General features: G+C 43.4%; 1 protein-coding gene across 1 annotated transcript in view; it reads left to right on the top strand.

Moving 5' to 3' along the window:
• Positions 1-25,137, top strand: part of LOC129835927 (PDZ and LIM domain protein 7-like) — a 74,113-nt gene that overhangs the window by 23,441 nt on the left and 25,535 nt on the right. The window contains exons 3-4 of the mRNA XM_055901627.1: positions 14,756-14,907; positions 24,883-24,958. Of these exons, the coding sequence (XP_055757602.1) occupies positions 14,756-14,907; positions 24,883-24,958 (228 nt within the window). The remainder of the gene's footprint in view (positions 1-14,755; positions 14,908-24,882; positions 24,959-25,137) is intronic.

Raw genomic sequence — 25,137 nt, 5'->3', positions numbered from 1 at the left:
GCACAGGAGATTTGAGCAGGCATGTCAGCCAGCCATTCACCCAGATATCAATAGACCAGAGTCGGGGTGGAGGGTTAGTACAGGTTTTGTGAGCCAGTTGGTAATCCACTCCTCACCCTCTCTCAAGCCCTTTGTTTTTCCTGGTTGCCCCAACATTTCCTCTTGTTATTTGCTTGGTGGCTCCAGTGAGAAACAAAAGTTTCAATGAACTTGGATTTTGTAGCTTATTTAGTTGGGGGGGGGGGGTTCTACTCATTTATTGATGGAGAAAGTTTTCCATTTTAGTCATCATTGGGGGAAAGATTGTCTAAAAACTGAGCAACACCTGTTGCATGTTTTACTCCAGTAGCAATGTAATCACTGTGTTATCTCATTTCCTGCATTATTACAGCGTGACCCTGATGGTTAATTTGACTGTAAGATGGAGAGGGTCACTAGTAGAGGTCGACCGATTATGATTTTTTATTTACATTTACATTTTAGTCATTTAGCAGACGCTCTTATCCAGAGCGACTTACAGTAGAGTGCATACATTTTATTACATTTTACATACTGAGACAAGGATATCCCTACCGGCCAAACCCTCCCTAACCCGGACGACGCAATGCCAATTGTGCGTCGCCCCACGGACCTCCCGGTTGCGGCCGGCTGCGACAGAGCCTGGGCGCGAACCCAGAGACTCTGGTGGCGCAGCTGCCCTAGACCACTGCGCCACCCGGGAGGTATTTTATTTAAATGTATTTATTTATTTGTAATAATGACAATTACAACAATACTGAATGAACACTTATTTTAACATAATATAATTCATCAATAAAAATCTATTTAGCCTCAAATAAATAATGAAACATGTTCAATTTGGTTTAAATAATGCAAAAAAAAAGTGTTGAAAAAGAAAGTAAAAGTGCAATATGTGCCATGTAAAAAAGCTAACGTTTAAGTTCCTTGCTCAGAACATGAGAACATATGAAAGCTGGTGGTTCCTTTTAACATGAGACTTAAATATTCCAAGGTTTTAGGTTTTAGGTTGTAGTTAATATAGTATTTATAGGACTATTTCTCTCTATACCATTTGTATTCCATATACCTTTGACTATTGGATGTTCTTATAGGCACTTTAGTATTGCCAGTGTAACAGTATAGCTTCCGTCCCTCTCCTCGCTCCTACCTGGGCTCGAACCAGCAACACAACGACAAAAGCCACCATCGAAGCAGCGTTACCCATGCAGAGCAAGGGGAACAACTACTCCAAGTCTCAGAGCTAGTGACGTTTGAAACCCTATTAGCGCGCACCCCGCTAACTAGCCAGTCATTTCACATCGGTTACACCAGCCTAATCTCGGGAGTTGATAGGCTTGAAGTCATAAACAGCACAATGCTTGAAGCACAGTGAAGAACTGCTGGCAAAATGCACAAAAGTGCTGTTTGAATGAATGCTTACGAGCTTGCTGCTGCCTACCATCGCTCAGTCAGACTGCTCTATCAAATATCAAGTCATAGACCTAATTATATCATAACACACAGAAATACGAGCCTTTGGTCATTAATATGGTAGAATCCGGAAACTATCATTTCGAAAACAAAATGTTTATTATTATCGCATATACCCTGACTCTGCGTGCAATGAACGCAAGAGAAGTGACACAATTTCACCTGGTTAATATTGCCTGCTAACCTGGATTTTTTTTCTCGCTAAATATGCAGGTTTATAAATATATACTTCTGTGTATTGATTTTAAGAAAGACATGATGTTTATGGTTAGGTACATGTTGGAGCAAGACAGTCCTTTTTCCGCGAATGTGCACCGCATCGATTACATGCAACGCAGGACATGCTAGATAAACTAGTAATATCATCAACCATGTGTAGTTAACTAGTGATTATGATTGATTGAATGAAAGTTTTTTATAAGATAAGTTTAATGCTAGCTAGCAACTTACCTTGGCTTCTTACTGCATTCGCGTATCAGGCAGGCTCCTCGTGAGGCAGGTGGTTAGAGCGTTGGACTAGTTAACCTTAAGGTTGCAAGATTGAATCCCTGAGCTGACAAGGTAAAAATGTTTCATTCTGCCCCTGAACAAGGCAGTTAACCCACCGTTCCTAGGCCGTCATTGAAAATAAGAATGTGTTCTTAACTGACTTGCCTAGTTAAATAAAGGTGTAAAAGAAATCGGCCAAATCGGTGTCCAAAAATACCGATTTCCGATTGTTAGGAAAACTTGAAATCGGCCCTAATTAATCGGCCATTACGATTTAATCGGTCGACCTCTAGTCACTAGTAACTCTTTGATCAAACTATCTTGTCCTCTATGGCACCAATTGTAATAGAGTTGACTTGACTGACCAGTGGAGCACAAACACCATTGTAAATACAACGCATATTTATCAATCAAATGCATTTATAAAGCCCTTTTTACATCAGCCGATGTCACAAAGTGCTGTACAGAAACCCAGCCTAAAACCCCAAACAGCAAGCAATGCAGGTGTAGAAGCACGGTGGCTAGGAAAAACTCCCTAGAAAGGCCAGAACCTAGGAAGAAACCTAGAGAGGAACCAGGCTCTGAGGGATGGCCACTCCTCTTCTGGCTGTGCCGGGTGAAGATTATAACAGAACATGGCCAAGATGTTCAAACGTTCATAGATGACCAGCAGGGTCCGATAATAATAATCACAATGGTTGTAGAGGGTGCAACAGGTCAGCACCTCAGGAGTCAAAGTCAGTTGGCTTTTCATAGCCGATCGAGACAGCAGGTGCGGTAGGGAGAGTCCCCTTTTTGGGACGGCATGGAAGAGCACATTTTTCTGTTTATTTATTTTCCCTTTCATACTTTAGCTATTTTCACATTGTTACAACACTTGACATAGCAAATAATATAAGAGTTGAAATGTCTATATTCTTTAAAAAAAAATTGTGAGTGTAATGTTTACTGTATTTATTTCCCTTTTTGTTTGTCTATTCCACTTGCCTTGACAATGTAAACATATGTTTCCAATGCCAATAAAGCCTTTTTAATTGAATAGAGAGGGGGGGGGGGGGCAGCTGTCTCTTACAAATGATCTGGCCAACATCCAATGACTCAGACAGTGGGGTCACAATGGACAGGGAGGGTGTGCTTTGATCCTGCCAGTCTCTTTCGGTTTCTCGGTCTGTCCCTATAGAAGTGGTGAGGGTAAGACCCTCAGACTATTGATACATTTTCAGACATTCACTGAGTACAGTTTGATTTATTCATCGATGATGATAATAATAAATATTTAGAGGGGCTTGATCAGATTTTTTTGGGGGGGGACTATTTTAGTTAAAGCATTGTGGCGTTTTAGTCTCTTTTTCAAATTATTATTTTAATCACAACCTTTTATATAGCAAAGCATAAATTAAATTAATAAGCTCCTGTCAATTGTCCTGGACCCTGTCATAAACGATGACTGTCATCATTCTTTCCCCTCAATATTAATGTGAGAAGCAGCACGGACACATTGTCTAGGAGCTGACCATGATCAACAAACACTTTATTTAGGGACAGGAGTTTATGACAAACCACTCTGATCCCACAGTGGTTTTGGCAGTAAAATAGAAAGTCAGTTTTAACAATTGAGTGTGGGGCAATCAATGGCCATTAATGGACTGTACACCAGCAATGTCATTATTCCTCTGTCCACAGAGGAGATTGTCATCGGTTATAGTCCCTGTCCCAATGGTCAGTTTCCTCTGCGGTACTCAGGACTCCCCACTAAATACAGCAGCAGGCTCCGTGTTATCCACAAGTACATAGACTAGCCAGCCAAATAGAAAAAGTAGCCAGCCAGGCGCCCTTTTGTTAATGTCTTATGATAGGCTAAACTTGGTCAAATTAATACATTTTCACATTTAGGTTGATTCCCTACGAATTTCAATACATTTTTGAATATTGTTGAATTCCATTTGAATGCCTGGATTCTAAAAGGGCCCAAGTATCACATATGGAGCAGCATTAGGCTCTCCACTACCTATTGTTCCTGCAGTGAAGATTCTTCATCTGATTTATCAATTTTTTTCTCATTTATCTGCAGATAATTGCCAAAAAGCATACACCTACCAGTAGCCTATGCAAATTAGGGAGGGCTGTTCAGAAATGTCCTCCAAATGGACAATGACCCCAAGCATTTTGTCGCACTGCTTTGCTTTATCTTGGCCAGGTCGCAGTTGTAAATGAGAACTTGTTCTCAACTGGCCTACCTGGTTAAATAAAGGTGAAATAAATAATAATAATAATAATAGCTATTCAAAATCATGTTAAACACCATCTCATCTCTGTACCCCACAGATACAATTATCTGTAAGGTCTCTCAGTCAAGCAGTGAATTTCAAACACAGATTTAACCACAAAGACCAGGGAGGTAGAAAAAGCAGACATTGAAAATCCCTTTTAAGCATAGTGAAGTTATTATTTACACTTTGGATGGTGTATCAATACACTTTGGATGGTGTATCAATACACTCAGTCACAACAAAGTTTCAGGCCTCCTTCCTAACTCAGTAGCCGGAGAGGGAGGAAACCGCTCAGGGATTTCACTATGTGGCCAATGGTGACGTTTTAAAACAGTTAGAGTTTAATGGCTGTTATAGAATTTTTTTTAGGATGGATCACCAACATTGTAGTTGCCCTGAAATACTAACCTAAATGACAGCGTAAAGAGGAAGCCTGAACAGAAATAAAAATATTGTGGAAAATAAATTGTTATCACGAATACAAAGCGTTGTGTTTGGGGCAAATCTAACACAACACGTCATTGAGTACCACTTTTCATATTTTCAAGCATGGTGTTGGCTGCATCATGTTATGGGTATGCTTGTCATCGATAAGGACTAGGGAGTTTTTTAGGATGAAAAGAAACGGAATATAACTAAGCACAGGCATAATCCTAGAGGAAAACCTGGTTTAGTCTGCTTTCCAACAGACACTGGGAGGCAAATTCACCTTTCAGAAGGACAATAACCTAAAACACACAAGGTCAAATATACACTCGAGTTGCATACCAAGACGACAACATTGAATGTTCCAGAGTGGCCTAGTTACAGTTTTGACTTAAATCGGCTTCAGAATCTATGGCAAGACTTGAAAATGGCTGTCTAGCAATGATCAACAACCTACTTGAAAAAATATATAATGTGTAAATATTGTACAATCCAGGTGTGTAAAGCTCTTAGACATACCAAGAGAGACTCACGCTGCCAAAGGTGATTCTAACATGAATTGACCCCGGGGGTTGAATACTTATGTAATCAAGATATATTAGTGTTTTAATTTTTTATACATTTTTTTTACATATGTTACAATTTTTCTTCCACTTTGACATTAGAGTATTTTGTGTAGATCGTTGACAGAAAAGGACAATTAAATACATTTTAATCCAACCTTGTAACACGACAATGTGAAAAAAAATCAAGGGGTGTGAATACTTTCTGAAGGCCCTGAGATGTTTTCCAACACCGGTTAGTTCCAGTTCCCTGTTGGTGTGTGTTTAAATGAGCTCTTCACAGTGGTCTCACCAGCTAGTTGCAGGCTGTCTTGCACATGCCTAGTGATAACTGAGCTCCCCAGGGAGATACAGACAGGGACCCATTAACCTTTTTCACTCAGAGAGAGATGGATAGGGATGGAGGGAGGGAAGGAGAGAGTGATGAGGAGAGGGAGCGAAAAAGAGGGAGAGCGGGGTGTGAAAAAGGGAGCGAGATAACGGGATAGAGAGAAGGAGTAAGAAGAAGGGAATTAAAGAGGGAAAAGGAGGGTGTGAGTGGAAGAGATAGCGAGAGAGGGATATATATGAAGGCAACAGACCGAGATGGCTGGTGGAGCTTGATACCAGCCTCAGACAGCCTTCTGCACCGCTGTGGGACAGTCTGTTTTTTACCGGAATGAGGTGTAGACCAATGTTAATTAGTTTCATTCATAGAACTGTGAGGAGTGACAGGAAGAAGGGGGGAGGGGGGTGCTCCTCCTGAGGATACTTGTCTATGACTAAAAGTAAAGAAATGCTACTGCTTTTCAAAACCACGGATTTGTTGTGCATCACTTCAGCTTGACTCACATGTGAGGGAATGGCTGCTTGGCTGGGTGGGTTGTCGGGATGGGGGGGTGCTTGTTTCCCGAAATGCACAGCTGAAACCCCCCCCCCCCTGGATGTAACTGATTAGTGGAGAAATTTCAACAACACACTCAAACGGGTCTGCAACAGTGTGTGATTACTCAATTGTTTGTATTTTTGGTAAACAGCTGAGGGATGGGGCGGGAGAAATGTAACCACTCTCGAATTCAGAGACAGTTATAAGATATTCTTAAAAACTTCTATGGCTATATGTCATTAATTTAACAGTCCATAAATGGTTGTAGCAATCACAGATACTAAACCACTTAATGCTAAAGTTTACTTTGATTTTGAAATCTTATTTGCATTTCTCTGAAGTCCGTGCCCATTCACTTCTCTATTTTCTGTGCTCATTTGCACTTCTATCTTCTCTGTGAAGTCAGTGCCCATTCATCTTGGCTTCCGAGTGGCGCATCGGTCTAAGGCACTGCATCTCAGTGGTGTCACGACAGTCCCTGGTTCGAATCCAGGCTGAAACACATCCGGCCGTGATTGGGAGTCCCATAGGGCGATGCACAATTGGCCCAGCGTCGTCCGGGTTTGGCTGGGGTAGTCCGTCATTGTAAATAAGAATTTGTTCTTAACTGACTTGCCTAGTTAACCTGTTGAGGATGGGGGCGCTGTTGAGACTATTTATGCTAATCGGGTAATTTTTGAAACGGCTTCCCACAAAATCCTTGATCGTACAATATGCATATTATTATTATTATTGGATAGAAAACAGTCTATAGTTTCTATAGGAGTTGAAATTTTGTCTCTAAGTGGAACAGAGCCCATTCTACAGCAATTTCCCTGACATGGAGTCAGATTTCAGAAATGTTGGCCACTGTTCTGGAGTCAGTTAAAAGGGCACTGTTATTGCTATGACTATACGGACACTGCTTACGTCTTCCCCTGGATGCCTTTACGTGATGACGATTTCAATGGGGTCGATTGCGCGTTCACAGGCACTATAAATTAAAAAACCCTGTAGCTAGCAAGTCTTTTCTTGGTGCGTAACGCGCGTGGAGGACACCGACCCGCTCCTGTTCCAAGCGTTAGTTTAGCCTGTTATATTTCTCCGGTCATCTTTTTACTCGTTATAGGAGTTAAAAACATCATAAGGTAGTTAATTTAAAGCGTTTTATAGCAATTTATATCCGTTTAGTGCGATTTTGGGACATTTATTTTTGAAACGCTGTGAATAGCTGGGCACGCTTTTCAGTTCATCCCGAACGCAGTTGGCATTTCCACATGGCAAGAGGACAGCTTTCCACCAAAAGACGATTACTCCCAAGAAAGGATCCTTTGCCCAAGATACTGATGGAAGAACAGGTCAAAGTAGGACATTTTTATTATGATAAATCGTGTTTCTGTCGAAAAATTTTAGTGGCTTAGGACGCCATGTTTTTTGACGTAGCTTCGCTTGGCGCAAACTGTATTGAAAAGTAAGGATAAATTAAAAAATGTAATTCCGCAATTGTATTAAGAATTAAATTGTCTATCAATCCCTGTCCACCCTATATTTTTTAGTCACGTTTATGAGTATTTATGTATAAGAGTAGATCACTGTCTAAGTGGCGCAAGGACATTTTCTGACCAGCTGAGCTACATTTCACATTGTCTAACCATGATTTTGGTGGCTAAATATAAACATTTTCGATCAAACTTTATATGGATTGTGTAATATGATGTTACAGGAGTGTCATCTGAAGAATTCTGAGAAGGTTAGTGAAAAAATTAATATATTTTTGGCGATGTTGACGTTATCGCCCACTTTGGCTAGAATCAATGCTGGGCTGCTATGTGCTATGTGCTATGCTAATATAACGATTTATTGTGTTTTCGCTGTAAGACACTTAGAAAATCTGAAATATTGTCTGTATTCACAGGATCTGTGTCTTTCGATTCGGGTATGCTGTGTATTTTTACGAAATGTTTGATGATTAGTAAGTAGGTAAACACGTTGCTCATAGTAATTATTCTAGTCCATTTGTGACGGTGGGTGCAATTGTAACCTATGCCATCTACCTGAAATATGCACTTTTTTCTAACAAAACCTATCCCATACCATAAATATGTTATCAGACTGTCATCTGATGAGTTTTTTTCTTGGTTAGGGGCTATAAATATCTTAGTTTAGCCGAATTGGTGATAGCTACTGGTGTTGGTGGACAAATAAAAGATGGTGGATTATGCTAATGTGTTTTTAGGTAATAGATGTACATCTTTACATATTGTTTCTTCCCTGTAAAACATTTTAAAAATCGGACATGTTGACTGGATTCACAAGATCTGTGTCTTTCATTAGCTGTATTGGACTTTAATGTGTGAAAGTTAAATATTTTAAAAATATATATTTTTTTAATTTCGCGGCACTGGTTTTTCAGTGGGGGGGGGGGGGGGGTGTGCCGCTAGCGGCACGCTCATCCTAGACAGGTTTTAAATAAAGGTTCAATTAAATAAATAAATACAAATCTCATTCTAAGGATCACTTAGGCCTAAATTAATGAAGTCTGTCTCTGTCTCCAGCCGACTCACTCTCTTCACGCTGATGAAAGTGCATGCAGACTGTAACGGGTGACGCTCTCCTCATCCTCGGATGAGGTGAGGAGAGAAGGATCCTCAGACCAAAACGCAGGCTTTGGGAAATAAGCCATCTTTATTAAACAACGCTGATGGCAAACACGAAACGAAACAAAACACTTTCAAACTACAAAATAACAAAACGACGTTGACGAAACCTGAACATAAACTTACATAACTAAACAAACTTACGTACAGGAAACAGACGACATCGAAACGAAAACGAAACAAACAAACGCTACAGTCCAGTGTGGTACGAACAAACATACTGACACAGGAGACAATCACCCACAAACAAACAGTGAGAATGCCCTACCTAAATATGACTCTTGATTAGAGGAAAATGCAAACCACCTGCCTCTAATCAAGAGCCATACCAGGTAACCCAAAACCAACATAGAAACAGATAACATAGACTGCCCACCCAAAACACATGCCCTGACCATAAACACATAAAAACAACATAAAACAGGTCAGGACTGTTACAGTACCCCCCCCTCAAGGTGCGCACGCCGGGCGCACCAGCACAAAGTCCAGGGGAGGGTCCGGGTGGGCAGTTGACCACGGTGGTGGTTCCGGCTCAGGACGCTGTCCCCATACCACCATAGTCACTCCCCTCTTCTGTCTACCCCTTCTAATGACCACCCTAACACTACCTTCCCCTAAATAAACAGCTAGCACCGGGACAAGGGGCAGCACCGGGACAAGGGGTAGCACCGGGACAAGGGGCAGCACCGGGACAAGGGGCAGCACCGGAACAAGGGGCAGCACCAGAACAAGGGGCAGCACCGGGACAAGGGGCAGCACCGGGACAAGGGGCAGCACCGGGACAAGGGGCAGCACCGGGACAAGGGGCAGCACCGGGACAAGGGGCAGCACCGGGACAAGGGGCAGCACCGGGACAAGGGGCAACACCGGGACAAGGGGCAGATCCCGGCTGAAGGACTCTGGCAGGTCCTGTTTGGACGGCTCTGGCAGGTCCATGCAGGCTGACGGCTCTCGACGCTCATGGCAGACTGACGGCTCTCTACGCTCATGGCAGGCTGACGGCTCTCGACGCTCATGGCAGGCTGACGGCTCTCGACGCTCATGGCAGGCTGACGGCTCTCGACGCTCATGGCTCTCTGACGGCTCTGGCTGCTCATGGCTCTCTGACGGCTCTGGCTGCTCATGGCTCTCTGACGGCTCTGGCTGCTCATGGCTCTCTGACGGCTCTGGCTGCTCATGGCTCGCTGGCGGCTCTGGCTGCTCATGGCTCGCTGGCGGCTCTGGCAGATCCTGTCTGGTTGGCGGCTCTGGCAGATCCTGTCTGGTTGGCGGCTCTGGCAGATCCTGTCTGGTTGGCGGCTCTGGCAGATCCTGTCTGGCGGGCGGCTCTAGCGGCTCCTGTCTGGCTGACGGCTCTAGCGGCTCCTGTCTGGCGGATGGCTCTGTAGGCTCATGGCAGACGGGCGGCTTTGCAGGCTCATGGCAGACGGGCGGCTTTGCAGGCTCCTGGCAGACGGATGGCTCAGATGGCGCTGGGGAGACGGATGGCTCAGATGGCGCTGGGGAGACGGATGGCTCAGATGGCGCTGGGGAGACGGATGGCTCTGGCCGGATACGGCGCACTGTAGACCTGGTGCGTGGTGCCGGAACTGGAGGCACCGTGCTAATGATAAGCACTTTCCTACTAGTGCGGGGAGCAGGGACAGGGCACACTGTATTCTCAAAGCCTACTCTATCCCTGATGCGTGGTACCGGCACTGGTGACGCCGGGCTGAGGACAAGCACATCAGGATTAGTAGGGGGAGAATATACAGTGTGTACAGGGCTCTGGAGACGCACTGGTAGCTTAGTGCGTGGGGCCGGAACTGGAGGCACCGGGCTAGATACACGCACTACAGGGAGAGTGCGTGGAGGAGGAACAGGGCTCAGGATACGCACTGGTAGCCTAGTGCGTAGTGTATACACTGTAGGTACTAGGCTGGGGCGGGGAGGTGGTGCCGGAAATACCGGACCGTGGAGGCGTACTGGCACTCTTGAGCATTGAACCTGCCCAACCTTACCTGGTTGAATGCTCCCGGTTGCCCGACCAGTGCGGGGAGGTGGAATAACCCGCACCGGCCTATGTAGGCGAACCGGGGAAACCATGCGTAAGGCAGGTGCCATGTATGCCGGCCCGAGGAGACGCACTGGAGACCAGACGCGTTGAGCCGGCCTCATGACACCTGGCTCAATACCCAATCTAGCCCTCCCAGTGCGGGGAGGTGGAATAACCCGCACTGGGCTATGCACTCGTACAGGAGACACCGTGCGCTCTACTGCGTAACACGGCGCCTGCCCGTACTCCCGCTCTCCACGGTAAGCCTGGGAAGTGGGCGCAGGTCTCCTACCTGCCCTTGGCCCACTATCTCCTAGCCCCCCCCCAAGAAATTTTTGGGAATTACTCACGGGCTTTTTTGGCTTCCGTGCCAGACGCGTTCCCTCATAGCTCCGGTTCCTCTCTCCGGTAGCCTCCGCTCTCCTCAGTGCCTCCAGCTGTTCCCATGGGAGGCGATCTCTACCAGCTAGGATCTCCTCCCATGTGTAGACACCCTTTCCATCCAAAACATCGTCCCATGTCCATTGCTCCTTTCTCTCCTGTCCCCTACTCCATTTCGTTTTCCCTTGCCGCTTGGTCTTAGCGTGGTGGTGGGTGATTCTGTAACGGGTGACGCTCTCCTCATCCTCGGATGAGGTGAGGAGAGAAGGATCCTCAGACCAAAACGCAGGCTTTGGGAAATAAGCCATCTTTATTAAACAACGCTGATGGCAAACACGAAACGAAACAAAACACTTTCAAACTACAAAATAACAAAACGACGTTGACGAAACCTGAACATAAACTTACATAACTAAACATAAACTTACGTACAGGAAACAGACGACATCGAAACGAAAACGAAACAAACAAACGCTACAGTCCAGTGTGGTACGAACAAACATACTGACACAGGAGACAATCACCCACAAACAAACAGTGAGAATGCCCTACCTAAATATGACTCTTGATTAGAGGAAAATGCAAACCACCTGCCTCTAATCAAGAGCCATACCAGGTAACCCAAAACCAACATAGAAACAGATAACATAGACTGCCCACCCAAAACACATGCCCTGACCATAAACACATAAAAACAACATAAAACAGGTCAGGACTGTTACACAGACCCTATTGTTGCAGTGCTATTCCTTGTTCTTTTAACAGTAATAATGAATAAGCCACCCTGACTTTCACTTTCCACTCAAGGGATTTAGTCAGTTTGATTTTTCTATGCTTTATGAGGGCTCTCTCACGTCTCTCGCTCTTTCTTTGGAAATTATGGAAATTATTGCGGGAATATGAAAAGTGAGTAAGTAAGAAATGTCAGGCAGTTTGAACAGGAAGCAGCCAATTACTGTGTACTACTCCTGGGAGTAAATGATGGGGATAAAGACCATGAGATTAGGTGAGGTAAGGGTTTTTATCAGGAGGGATATTTTGGGGCGAGGGTGGTTTTATAAATGAGGGCAGATGGTGTCAAACTGGAGGGTTAAAGGGTTCAAATAAAAAATAAAAACCCTGCCTCTGATAAACCAGCTAATGAGTGGCCTGGAAGCCTCCCCATCCGTTCACCCCTAGTTTCATCATTAAATTATGGAAATTACAGATAGTTTCCAGTGTACCAATAATCCTGGGCACTTAATTAGATGTTTCCTGATTAGTTTTATCGGAGGCATGAATCGCCTCATGCACACTGGTGACTACGGTAACGCTTTATTTAGATAGTCTGTAGAGCATCTACAGATGGAGTATCATTAACATTTCAACTAACTATACTACATGACCAAAAGTATGTGGATACCTGCTCATAGAACATCTCATTCCAAAATCATGAGCATTAATATGGAGTTGGTCCCCGCTTTGCTGCTATAACAGTCTCCACTCTTCTGGGAAGGCTTTCCACTAGATGTTGGAACTTTGCTGCGGGGGCAGATTCGTCTGTCGGACTGCCAGATGGTGAAGCGTGATTCATCACTCCAGAGAACGCGTTCCCACTGCTCCAGAGTCCAATGGCGGTGAGCTTTACACCACTCCAGCCTAGCGCATGGTGATCTTAGGCTTGTGTGCGGCTGCTCGGCCATGGAAACCCATTTCATGAAGCTCCCGACAAACAATTATTGTGCTGACGTTGCTTCCAGAGGCAGTTTGGAACTTGTGTGGCCTACCACTTTGTGACTTAGCCGTTGTTGCTGTGGCTGGGTGGTAGTCTAGCGGTTAAGAGTTTGGGCCAGTAAACAAAAGGTTGCTGGTTCAAATCCTGAAGCTGACTAGATGAAATCTGCCTATGTGCCCTTGAGCAATGTACTTAACCCTAATTGCTCTGGATAAGAGCATCTGCTAAATGATTAAAATCATTATTTTTAAATGCTCAGAGACGTTTCCAATTCCCAATAACAACACTCACAGTTGACTGGGTCTAGCAGGGCAGAAATTTGATGAACTGACTTGTTGGAAAGGTTGCATCCTATGACGATGCCACGTTGAAAATCACTGAGCTCTTCAGTAAGGCCATTCGACTGCCAATGTTTGTCTATGGAGATTGCACGGCTGTGTGCTTTTATACACCTGTCAGCAACGGGTGTGGCTGAAATAGCCGAGTCCACTAATTTCAAGGTATGTCCACATACTTTTGTATATATAGTGTATCTACTAACCCGAACCTTAACCCTTATCCTAACCCTAAACGTAACCCGTATTCTAAACCTAACCTTAGCAAGCAGCTGCTTATCAACAGATAGTTTGGTGATAGTATGACCATTTATTAAGCATCTACAGATGGCCTTTCTGGACTATCCAAATAAAGTGTGACCGTGATTACTGATGAACTGATCGTCCAAGTTCAGTCTTCTACACCCATATTGAGATAATGTAATAATCACAGAATGTTCCGCATGTTAGGTTATGTAGTCAGCTGTCAAGGATTAGACATGGAGGCCTGCCTGTACATTTACATTTACATTTAAGTCATTTAGCAGACGCTCTTATCCAGAGCGACTTACAAATTGGTGCATTCACCTTATGACATCCAGTGGAACAGCCACTTTACAATAGTGCATCTAAATCTTTTAAGGGGGGGGGGGGGGGGGGGGGGCAGAAGGATTGCTTTATCCTAGGTTTTCCTTGAAGAGGTGGGGTTTCAGGTGTCTCCGGAAGGTGGTGATTGACTCCGCTGTCCTGGCGTCGTGAGGGAGTTTGTTCCACCATTGGGGTGCCAGAGCAGCGAACAGTTTTGACTGGGCTGAGCGGGAACTGTACTTCCTCAGTGGTAGGGAGGCGAGCAGGCCAGAGTGCCTGTACACTTGTGTCCTCCTATTGTGTCCAGTGTAAACAGGTTGTCAGGCTCCACCCGGCTGTGATTGGGAGGAGGCTTTGCACCTCTGAGAGACTTAAGCCGAGCCCTACGTGACGGCAGCTCACTCATAACACCATTGATCGATTCCATTCCCATTTCATTGACCTAAAATATTTACTTCTCTGCTGTGATTAAGTGATAGTAAATAAGGCATACTTTTATGACTGTTGAATACCAACTATCAATCACTTACATCATGTATTTTCAGGTAAAGTCCTGCAATGCAACTGATTTTATCCCTCTTGTGTGTTCTCTCTCATTCAACGAGCTCTTAGTGTCTGCTCCACACAGACCGAAACCGTGCAAGTAAGCGGGCGGACAATGGATTATGGTCATTGTAGTTAATCACCACATTTTCTGCACTAAACTATGTAGAATATTGGCCTGTTGGAAACTACAACTCCCTACTAAACTTCAAAGTTCGGTGTTGATCTAATTTCTCTCTATAGAAACTGACCATCAAGCTCACAGAGAAAAAAAAAGAACAAAATGTTATTATAATAATTGAACCGACGTCTGTCAATTAGCTGTTTTTTGTATTTTATTGTTTATGTTTAGACATTTTGGTTAATCGCTTAGCACTAGCGTCCATTGACAAAGCACATTATGATTGAGGTTGACCTATGTGTGTGCTGACCGTCCACAGATCACCCCAGGGAGTAAGGCACAGCAGGGCAACCTGATCCAGGGTGACGTCATCATGGCCATCGACGGGGTCAGCACTGAAGGCATGACCCACCTGGAGGCCCAGAACAAGATCAAGTCTGCCAGCTTCAACCTGGCCCTCACCATGCAGAAGTACGTAACACACACACACACACACACACACACACACACACACACACACACACACACACACACACACACACACACACACACACACACACTCCTCTTCTCTCTGAGGGCCAACTCTTATAGTGGCATAATTGATGATCAGACAGATATTAGGTGTCATTTTTAGAGGTAGAGATGTGGCCTTTCTGTCATCTGAGGATTGAGGAGAGAGGGAATGTATGGAGGGAGGGAATAGAAATAATTATATAATAAATAACCTGTTGTCTTGGCTAAAACTAGAGAAACAAAGATATATATATATCTTGGTATACTTTTGTCATGGGATATACATTAATACGATATCACTTTTTTTCCTCTGACACAGTGTGTTCCCCATAGAAATAACCAGAGCTCAGTACATTTTTAAAAATCAATGTTACTATAGGAAAAAGCTAATCAGTGTAACAATATTATTAGCATGCAGCATCGGTTTTTGGACCATGCTTGAATTGATTAGTTTGGAACAAATGCTTGTGTACAGACCCATATCTCACAGCCAAACCTAAGTATTTTACCCATCTACCAATAGATGCCCTTCTTTGCGAGGCATTGGAAAACCTCCCTGGTCTTTGTGGTTGAATATATGTTTGAAATTCACTGCTCAACTCAACCTTACAATTATCTGCATGTGTGGAGTACAGAGATGAAGCAGTCATTCAAAAATCTTGTTAAACACTTATTGCATACAGGGTGAGTCCATGCAATTTATTATGTGACTTGTTGAGATTTTTAGGCTTGCCATAACAAATGAGTTGACTGAAGACATTTCAGCTTTTCATTTTGAATGAATTTGTAAAAATGATTCGAAAAACTTTATTCCACTTCGACATTATGTTGTATTGTGTGTAGGCCAATGACATTTTTTTTTTAAAGATAAAAAAAAAAAAAAATCAATTCAGGCTGTAACAACAAAATGTGAACAAGTCAAGGGGTGTGAATTATTTCTGAAGGCACTGTATGTGTTGTAGTTGTTTTCAGTTTAAAGTGAAAACATTTTTACCATCCTGAGAAATTTTTACCTTTTTGGGGAGTGGTGGCAATAATTTAGCAGAGAAGGCCCGTCGCTGCTAAATGAATATACAGTTGAAGTCGGAAGTTTACATACACTTAGGTTGGAGTCATTAAAATTTGTTTTTCAACCACTCCACAAATGTCTTGTTAACAAACTATAGTTTTGGCAAGTCAGTTAGGACATCTACATTGTGCATGACACAAGTAATTTTTCCAACAATTTTTTACAGACAGATTATTTAATTTATAATTCACTGTATCACAATTCCAGCGGGTAAGAAGTTTACATACACCAAGTTGACTGTGCCTTTAAACAGCTTGGAAAATTATATAAACATAAATAAAGTATAAACACCATGGGACCACACAGCTGTCATACCGCTTGGGAAGAAGACATGGTCTGTCTCATAGAGATGAACGTACTTTGGTGCGAAAAGTGCAAATCAATCCCAGAACAACAGCAAAGGACCTTGTGAAGATGCTGGAGGAAACAGGTACAAAAGTATCTATATCCACAGGAAAACGAGTCCTATATCAACATAACCTGAAAGGCTGCTCAGCAAGGAAGAAGCCACTGCTCCAAAACCGCCAGACTACGGTTTGCAACTGCACTTGGGGACAAAGATCGTACTTTTTGGAGAAATGTCCTCTGGTCTGATGAAACAAAAGTAGAACTGTTTGGCCATAATGACCCTCGTTATGTTTGGAGGAAAAAGGGGGACGCTTGCAAGCCGAAGAACACCATCCCAACCGTGAAGCACGGGGGAGGCAGCATCGTGTTGTGGGGTGCTTTGCTGCAGGAGGGACTGGTGCACTTCACAAAATAGATGGCATCATGAGGATGGAAAATTATGTGGATATATTGAAGCAACATCTCAAGACATCAGCCAGGAAGTTAAAGCTTGGTCGCAAATGGGTCTTCCAAATGGACAATGACCCCAAGCATACTTCCAAAGTTGTGGCAAAATGGCTTAAGGACAACAGAGTCAATGTATTGGAGTGGCCATCACAAAGCCCTGCCCTCAATCCCATAGAACATTTGTGGGCAGAACTGAAAAAGCGTGTGTGAGCAAGGAGGCCTTACAAACCTGACTCAGTTACACCAGCTCTGTCAGGAGGAATGGGCCAAAATTCACCCAACTTATTGTGGGAAGCTTGTGGAAGGCTACCTGAAACGTTTGACCCAAGTTAAACAATTTAAAGGCAATGCTACCAAATACTAATTGAGCGAATGCAAACTTCTGACCGACAATGTGATGAAAGAAATAAAAGCTGAAATAAATCATTCTACTATTATTCTGACATTTCACATTCTTAAAATAAAGTGGTGATCCTAACTGACCTAAGACAGGGAATTTTTACTTGGATTAAATGTCAGGAATTGTGAAAAACTGAGTTTAAATGTATTTAGCTAAGGAGTATGTAAACTTCCGACTTCAACTGTAGGTGAAACCATGCATCCTTAATAGTGTCCCATGTCGTCTTTTCATTAATTTGGATCTGCTTTGCTGCGAGGCGTGACTACTGCTGATTCACCCCCTGCCGTTTAAACTACGGCAAACACAGTGGATGCCTTCAATTACTTACACATGCACACACACATGACTTCCAAGGTTGCAGAGACCAGATAAAGTGCTAATGAAAAAAGCACCGCAATATAGCTGTAGTGCATGTGTGATATGAATGGTTCCTATATCAAACAATCAGCCAATTACATCCTAATGATAGACTGCTGAATGTCTAGGGTAAAAGTTAGTACTGGCGGACTTGCCATTAGGCAGAAGAGACAATTGCCTCGGGCCTCACTTCATCAAAGGGATAGAGGTGCCGCCAGGCTGTGCTCGAGGCATAATACATAAAAAATCCCCATCAAAATCTGTTTAAGATAGAGATATCTTACGGGCTGCGTCTCAATCCACCGCATCTGCCGATATCGGCCTTCTGCATCTGCAGTGGAAGGTGGCAGAGCTACAGAGGTGTTTGTCAGACCAGGAGACATCTCAAAAATCTGTCTTCTCACTAAAACGTCTGTAGCGTCCGAACGCTAATAAGCCGGTACCGAGCTGAAATATTTCTAGAAGTGAATAGCACATTTCCATGTTCAAGGTATACAGGTAATTCCACCGTAAAATAAGCTTTCTTATATCACTCAGATATAGGACTGATACTTCAAAACATACTTCCTTTTGATAAACATCTTGATATCTGTTATTCATTGTGTTATTCATTGTGTTATTAATTTAATGTTTCAACATAATTATTTTTTATACATACAGGGGTCCTACAATTCTAAATCAAATAGCTAAATTATCCTTGGTATGACCATCTTAAAACAATTCCCAATGCTAGCTTAGTCACGTCACGCCTCCCTTGGAAGTCTAAAGAATTTTGTATTGCAAAAACGGTTAAAAATGGTCCGCTGGCTCCCAGCGGCAAGATTTTGATTGGATGCTACATTTCAAGAACCTTCCTACCACATGCCCGTTGGTGCTACGTGTTATGTTTGTCACTGTTTTCAGACAGGGAATGACACATTTTGCAGAGAGTAGGTCCCGTGTGGCTCAGTTGGTAGAGCATGGCGCTTGCAACGCCAGGGTTGTGGGTTCAATTCCCACGGGGGGACCAGGGTTCAATTCCCACGGGGGGACCAGGATGAATATGTATGAACTTTCCAATTTGTAAGTCGCTCTGGATAAGAGCGTCTGCTAAATGACTTAAATGTAAATGTAAATGTATGCTAGTTTGCACCTTTGCAGAAAATGGACGAAAACCTTAATTGTGTTTTGTCAGAAGTGTGCTCTATACACAATCGGCATACATCAACATGTTTTAATCTGCGATTTCCCGGCCATCCTCGCCATCCTCACCATAGACTAAAAAGAATCGTCACGCACTGTTGCACCTATGAAACTAATCTAGTGAGCACTATTGGTGCTCCGCCCAAGCAAGGCATTTGATTGGTTTGACGTGTAGTGAGTTGTCACTGGTTTACACTGGGACCCACCCATTTTTTAGCAATTTTTCTGCCATGAACTAGGCAAGCCTAGTTCTCGACATGGCTAACTTCGTAGGAACCCAGCCTCGGGCCCTTAGACTCTAGGGGGATACAATACGCATTTCTGTAGTGAAAAGACCGGTGCTGCTGATAATACTGCCATCTTCATCGAGGCAGAGGACATGTAGCCCATGTATCTGATGTTGTCTGAGCAAAAAGAGTATGGCATGTCATACCTTTTTATTTTTTGTCTAGACAGCATCAGATACATGGGCTTCGTATAGTAAGACAGAGGGGCTCTGTTTCGCTCGCCCGGAAGCTTTCGCGGTTGAGGTAGTTTCATCCACTTGCGAATTGAACGAAAGTTGGCGGGAACACACGTGCACTCATCGGATGCTGGAATTATTTTGGATAAACGTGTGAAGGTAGGGATTTGTTTGACAATCAGATGAAAACATCATGAGTGGTTGTGTTCATGGCACATTTACAGTTAAATTACGTCTCCACTATAAAAAAACATTTCAAAAATCACAAAGGAGTGGCGGGGAGGGTAAGGTTGGCACTCTCTGGTTAATCATTATTGATGGGCCAGTTCCTCTAACTCTAGCACCTTTTTCACTTTCTATCACTTTATTATCATCTGAATAACTTCCCTCACTCTGACAGAATAAATCAAAATGGATTCTATAAGGCAACAGCCTTCGTCACTGCAGTGAATGGGTCGCTGAAATGAAGACAATGGTGGGGTCCAGGATGACATTTCCTTTCAACCTACCATCTCATAACTGTTTCTTTTATTGTGAACTCTGGTATTGATTGTGGACCTGTTTGTTGTGTTTGAGGGCTCTCTAAGTCTGCTGGCAGTGTTGTTGTTACATAAACCTCTGAAGGCTAAATCCCTTAATGCACCCCTACATAAAACCAGATAGTGTCGGTCCTTTAGAGATCCTATTAAATTACATGTTATTCTTATTCCTAATCCGATTGGCCTGTCCTTTGTCAGAGGGGGGCAGTGAAAAGGTCAAGGCACTTTCTCTGTTTCATCCTCAAGTCAATTAGCAAAGTGACAGGCTATGGTATTTATCATGACAGATGGGTATTACATTGGACACTCTCCCTCTTACCGGACTGTAACCCTTAGGGAGACGTTTGCGTAGCCTAACTATCTCGTAGCAGTTTGGTAGCTGTTTGTACTGCTTTTACACTGTCTTTCAACTGGTTGAACAACTAACTCACTCACTCAGGTCAGGGGTTAAAGCATGCTAGGTCTCAGTTTTTAATCTCCAATGACTCTACCTCTACTTTATTTTGGGAGATTTGTGTTTGTTCACCTCAGACCAGAGGTACCTGATAGTTTGTTTTCCATTTGGACACTCAGAGGAGCCACAAATGGCCTGCACTCTGCTTTGGAACTTGACATTTTACTTAAGTCACTCCCAGCCATCTCTGTACTGTGGCAGATGTCAAGAGTCTGAGTCGGGCTGCTCTCCGTAACAGTGTTTTAAACTCGCCGCCAATTCGGTTTGTCTCATTACAAGTGTCAAAGGAATGTGGTGATTCCTTGTTTTGATGGGTTGATTGCATCGCTCCTGTGAATACATGTACAGTACATCTCTCCTGTGAATACATGTACAGCACATCTCTCCTGTGAATGCATGTACAGTACATCTCTCCTGTGAATGCATGTACAGTACATCTCTCCTGTGAATACATGTACAGTACATCTCTCCTGTGAATACATGTACAGTACATCTCTCCTGTGAATGCATGTACAGTACATCTCTCCTGTGAATGCATGTACAGTACATCTCTCCTGTGAATGCATGTACAGTACATCTCTCCTGTGAATGCATGTACAGTACATCTCTCCTGTGAATGCATGTACAGTACATCTCTCCTGTGAATGCATGTACAGTACATCTCTCCTGTGAATGCATGTACAGTACATCTCTCCTGTGAATGCATGTACAGTACATCTCTCCTGTGAATGCATGTACAGTACATCTCTCCTGTGAATGCATGTACAGTACATCTCTCCTGTGAATGCATGTACAGTACATCTCTCCTGTGAATGCATGTACAGTACATCTTTAAGAGGAGGTTGTTTCCATTTCAGGGGGGGCGGGTGAGTAGGGTCCTAGGTGTCCCTCCAACCTCCTCACATTTGCACCTGCTCCTCAACTTCAACCCCACCCCCCCATACTCCGCCCACGCCGGCTTGCACAGCTGAGACCCACCACAACCACCCCAACCTCTCTCCCCTCATCTCCTGTGGTTCCACAGGCTGCTTTTCATCATCCGTCGGATTGTTGTAAAACGGGGAGGAAAGGCTGGCATAGGCTGGATCGATGAAGTGCTTGTCCTCCCCCTGGTTGATTGATTCAAGGAGGCACTCTGTTGTGCCTTTCCAGAGCTTGTCATCGTCTCTCCTCTTCCTCAATTTTTCTTCTCTGTTTTCCCAAGAAACACTTTTCCTCTTGTTTTTAGTTTTTCTTTTGCTGAAAAAAAACAACTGTCAGAGGAGCTTGTTTTTAAAAAATGGGTTGAAACAAACTCTCACCACCAGACAGAGAAGAATCCCGCTTGGATAAGAGGAGGGTGTTGTGGATGGATCTGACCTCTGCTTGTATAATGTGTGGAGATGTGAGAGCAGTGCAAAAACAGGGGAGGCATGCCAGGTTCACTGTGTCTACCACCATATGGAAGGAACATGCTCCAGATAGTCCTTTAATCCTCAAATGATGGGTTCCTCAAAACGACCTTGATCTTCTCATACTGCTGTGTGCAATTCCAATAAATCTACTCCCGAAATCAATCAGGAGAGGTTTACCTGCGGTTCAGTCGGTCGTAGAAAAAGGAGCTTAAAAAGGAGCCGCCTCACCCCCTCTGCTCAGTTTGCGTACTGTGGTCAACCCCCTGTCTTTAACATTCTTCAGGTCAGCGGGGCACTGCTGTTCCACAGTGCCTTGCGGTCCAGTGCTGCCATGTGTTGAGGTGATGGTGTGTGAGACTGAAGTAATGCCTTAAGGAAGGTCACTCGTAACGACGTCAACCAAATAAACAATGTGTCAGTATTTCTATATGGGCTATTGGGGCTTTTATTTCCAACACCACAAGAACAGCGTATTAGTGTGCATAAGACTAAGCGCTATAAAGACGAGTGAAGACAGTCAAGAGTTGATGAGCAATGCAGGTAGTCAACACATGAAGCATCTATTATAAATGTGCATTTTGTCAGTGTTTTTTTCACCCCTTATATTCTGAAGCTATTCTAATCCAATGCCAAAACCTTTGGTAAATTGGAACTTTTGGTAAGAACACTCAGTCATCAGGTCATTGAATCCTTTTCTTTGTGCTCAATTTGTGACAAACAAAAAATACGTGGTTTGCCAGAGTTATTTGGGACTTTTGTGTAGCAGGCTGACAGAGGGCAAAAGGCCAGAGAATTCTTTCAAAAAACGGCATTGAATTCTGCCTACCTGCAGTGTCCTACGATGCAAATGGATTACGTCAGTGTCATTTTTTTCTGAAGCTCAGAAGTCCTTATTTAGCATTCATGTAATTTCTCACCAGCCACTTTAATTTAACACAGTTAAAGGCTACTTCGGTTTGTCCATATATATTTATAATAATTTTTTAATTTAACCACGCAAGTCAGTTAAGAACAAATTCTTATTTACAATGACGGCCTACCCCAGCCAAACCCAGACGAAGCTGGGCCAATTGTGCGCCGCACTATGGGACTCCCAATCATGTCCGGTTGTGATACAGCCTGGATTCGAACCAGGATGTCTGTCGTGACGCCTCTAGCACTGAGATGCAGTGCCTTAGACCGTTGCGCCACTGATTCTACCTTTAGAAGCCAGACATGTCTATCTTTATACACTGAACAAAAATAAATGCAACATGTAAGGTATTGGTCCCATGTTTCATGAGCTGAAATAAAAGATCCCAGAAATGTTCAATGTGCAAAAAAAGCATATTTCTCAAAGATTGTGCACAAATTTGTTTACATCTGTTAGTGAGCATTTCTCCTTTGCCAAGATATTCCATCCACCTGACAGGTGCACCTTGTGCTGGTGAAAAAAATAAGGCACATCTAAAATGTGCAGTTTTGTCACACAACACAATGCAACAGATGTCTCAAGTTTTGAAGAAGCGTGCAATTGGCATGCTGACTGCAGGAATTTCCACCAGAGCTGTTGGCAGAAGATGTAATGTTAATTTCTCTACCATAAGCCACCTCCAACATCGTTTTAGAGGATTTGGCAGTACGTCCAACCGACCTGGTGGCGGTGGGGTTATGGTATGGGCAGGCATAAGCTACGGACAACGAACACAATTGCATTTTACCGATGGCAATTTCAATGCACAAAAGTACCGTGACGAGATCCTGAGTCCCATTGTGAAACGCATTTTACCTGTGACCAACAGATACATATCTGTCTTCCCAGTCATGTGAAATCCATAGATGAGGGTTGCATGTTGTATTTATATTTTTTTTCAGTATAGATAACCACTGTACGCCGCAGAAGAACACAATGCAGACATTTAACAGCCGTCTACAATGAAGACTTAAAACATTGGACACTTACAATCTGCACCACTTAACTAATTTAGCTGAAGTTATGAAACCTAGACTTCAACTTTCATATAACACTGTGTGTTATGTGTCATCTGTATGCATTGTGCTGGAATGTCAATAAGAAAATAAATGAACGTGTCCTTCAAGATGCATTAGGGGCCTGATAAGTGCAGAAGGCAAGCACTCCCAAGTCTTGACTCACTCAAAACATAAAGTACCCACATACTGTTTACTTTCCATTTCACTTGTGTATCTGAACTTGACCAACAGTGTTAAAACCGAACGTTCTGAACCCATGAGCCTGAGCATACTCTTATACCACCTCTATAGATCTAGGTCAGGGTCTGCAACGAGTACGGTACGCTCCAAAAGGGGTTTTTGGCTGTCCACATAGAAGAACCCTTTTTGGTTCCAAGTCGAACCATTTTTGGTTCAAGGCTGGGTTGAAGATGGGAAGGGGAAGACAATGAAGTAATTCCATTCGGAAGTTTTAGAAAATAAACAAATTCATGGAACCAACTCCATTGATATCCTTCTAGCGGCCTTGCTAATTAGCAATGCTGGTCCCATGAATTGCAAAGAGTTATGGAATATTCGAATCCTCTTGTCTTAACCTAAATATTTTGAACCTAGGTTCAATGTAGAACCCTTTTGAGTATCATGTACAGTACTCTCTGTGGAAGGGATTCTACATGGAACCCAAAATGGTTCTACCTGGAACCAAAAAGGGTTCTCCTATGGGGACAGCCGAAGAACCCTTTTAGGTTCTAGACAACCTTTTTTTCTAAGAGTGTAGACAAACAACATGGGGGATCAATCTCTGAAGTATTCTGTAAACATTCACATTATTCTCTGACTTAGACCCCACCTCATTGTTGGTTCAAGTAAACATTGGCGGTGCGAACAATATGGTGGATTGACTCTTGCACTTGCTGAGCTTGGAGAATATACCTTTTCTCATCTAAAATTGTATGGAATTTACTTTATTCTGGCTCTGGAATCTATGTTATATCCTTGTTGATATGGCTCACCACCACTTATGATAAGGAGGGTACACCGTTTGTATCTGAGTGGTCTGTGAAGTTTTCAGGTTGAGCCTAGCTCTCTGTGGGCCTGTCTCTGTGACCTTTGACCTTTTTGTTCCTTGTGTCCAAATAGTAATGGGCTTGTTGGACACTGGTCTTTCTCCGGTAGACTTTTCCTCTCTCAATCTGTCTCATAAACCATGAAAAAGCTTTCAGTGCAGAACACCTTTCTGACAGCCACTTGTTATACAAGTAGTAGAATTCCAAGTCACACTCTAATAACTGTAATATTTCGAATGTATCTGTTTTTTGTTTTGCTACAGGTCAAAGCGCCCATTTCCACTTTCCACATCCACCCAAAGAATGGATTCTCCCATGCAACAGATCCCTCACCAGAAGGTAAGCATGACCGCAGCCAGCAACACTTTGTTCAGTCTCACTCTCCCAACGTTATCAGCACACCGAATGCTACGTTTTCATGCTTCCCTAGTTGTAGAATTTGTTGCCCGCACTTATAAATAAAAGATACACACACACTCTTCAGTCACACTCATATGGGATGGAAGTGGTTTGAGGAC

This window comes from Salvelinus fontinalis, chromosome 37, assembly GCF_029448725.1.
Source record: "Salvelinus fontinalis isolate EN_2023a chromosome 37, ASM2944872v1, whole genome shotgun sequence".
NCBI lineage: Eukaryota > Metazoa > Chordata > Actinopteri > Salmoniformes > Salmonidae > Salvelinus > Salvelinus fontinalis.
Note: the sequence above shows the minus strand (reverse complement) of the source record. Positions and strands in the feature narration are given on the sequence as shown.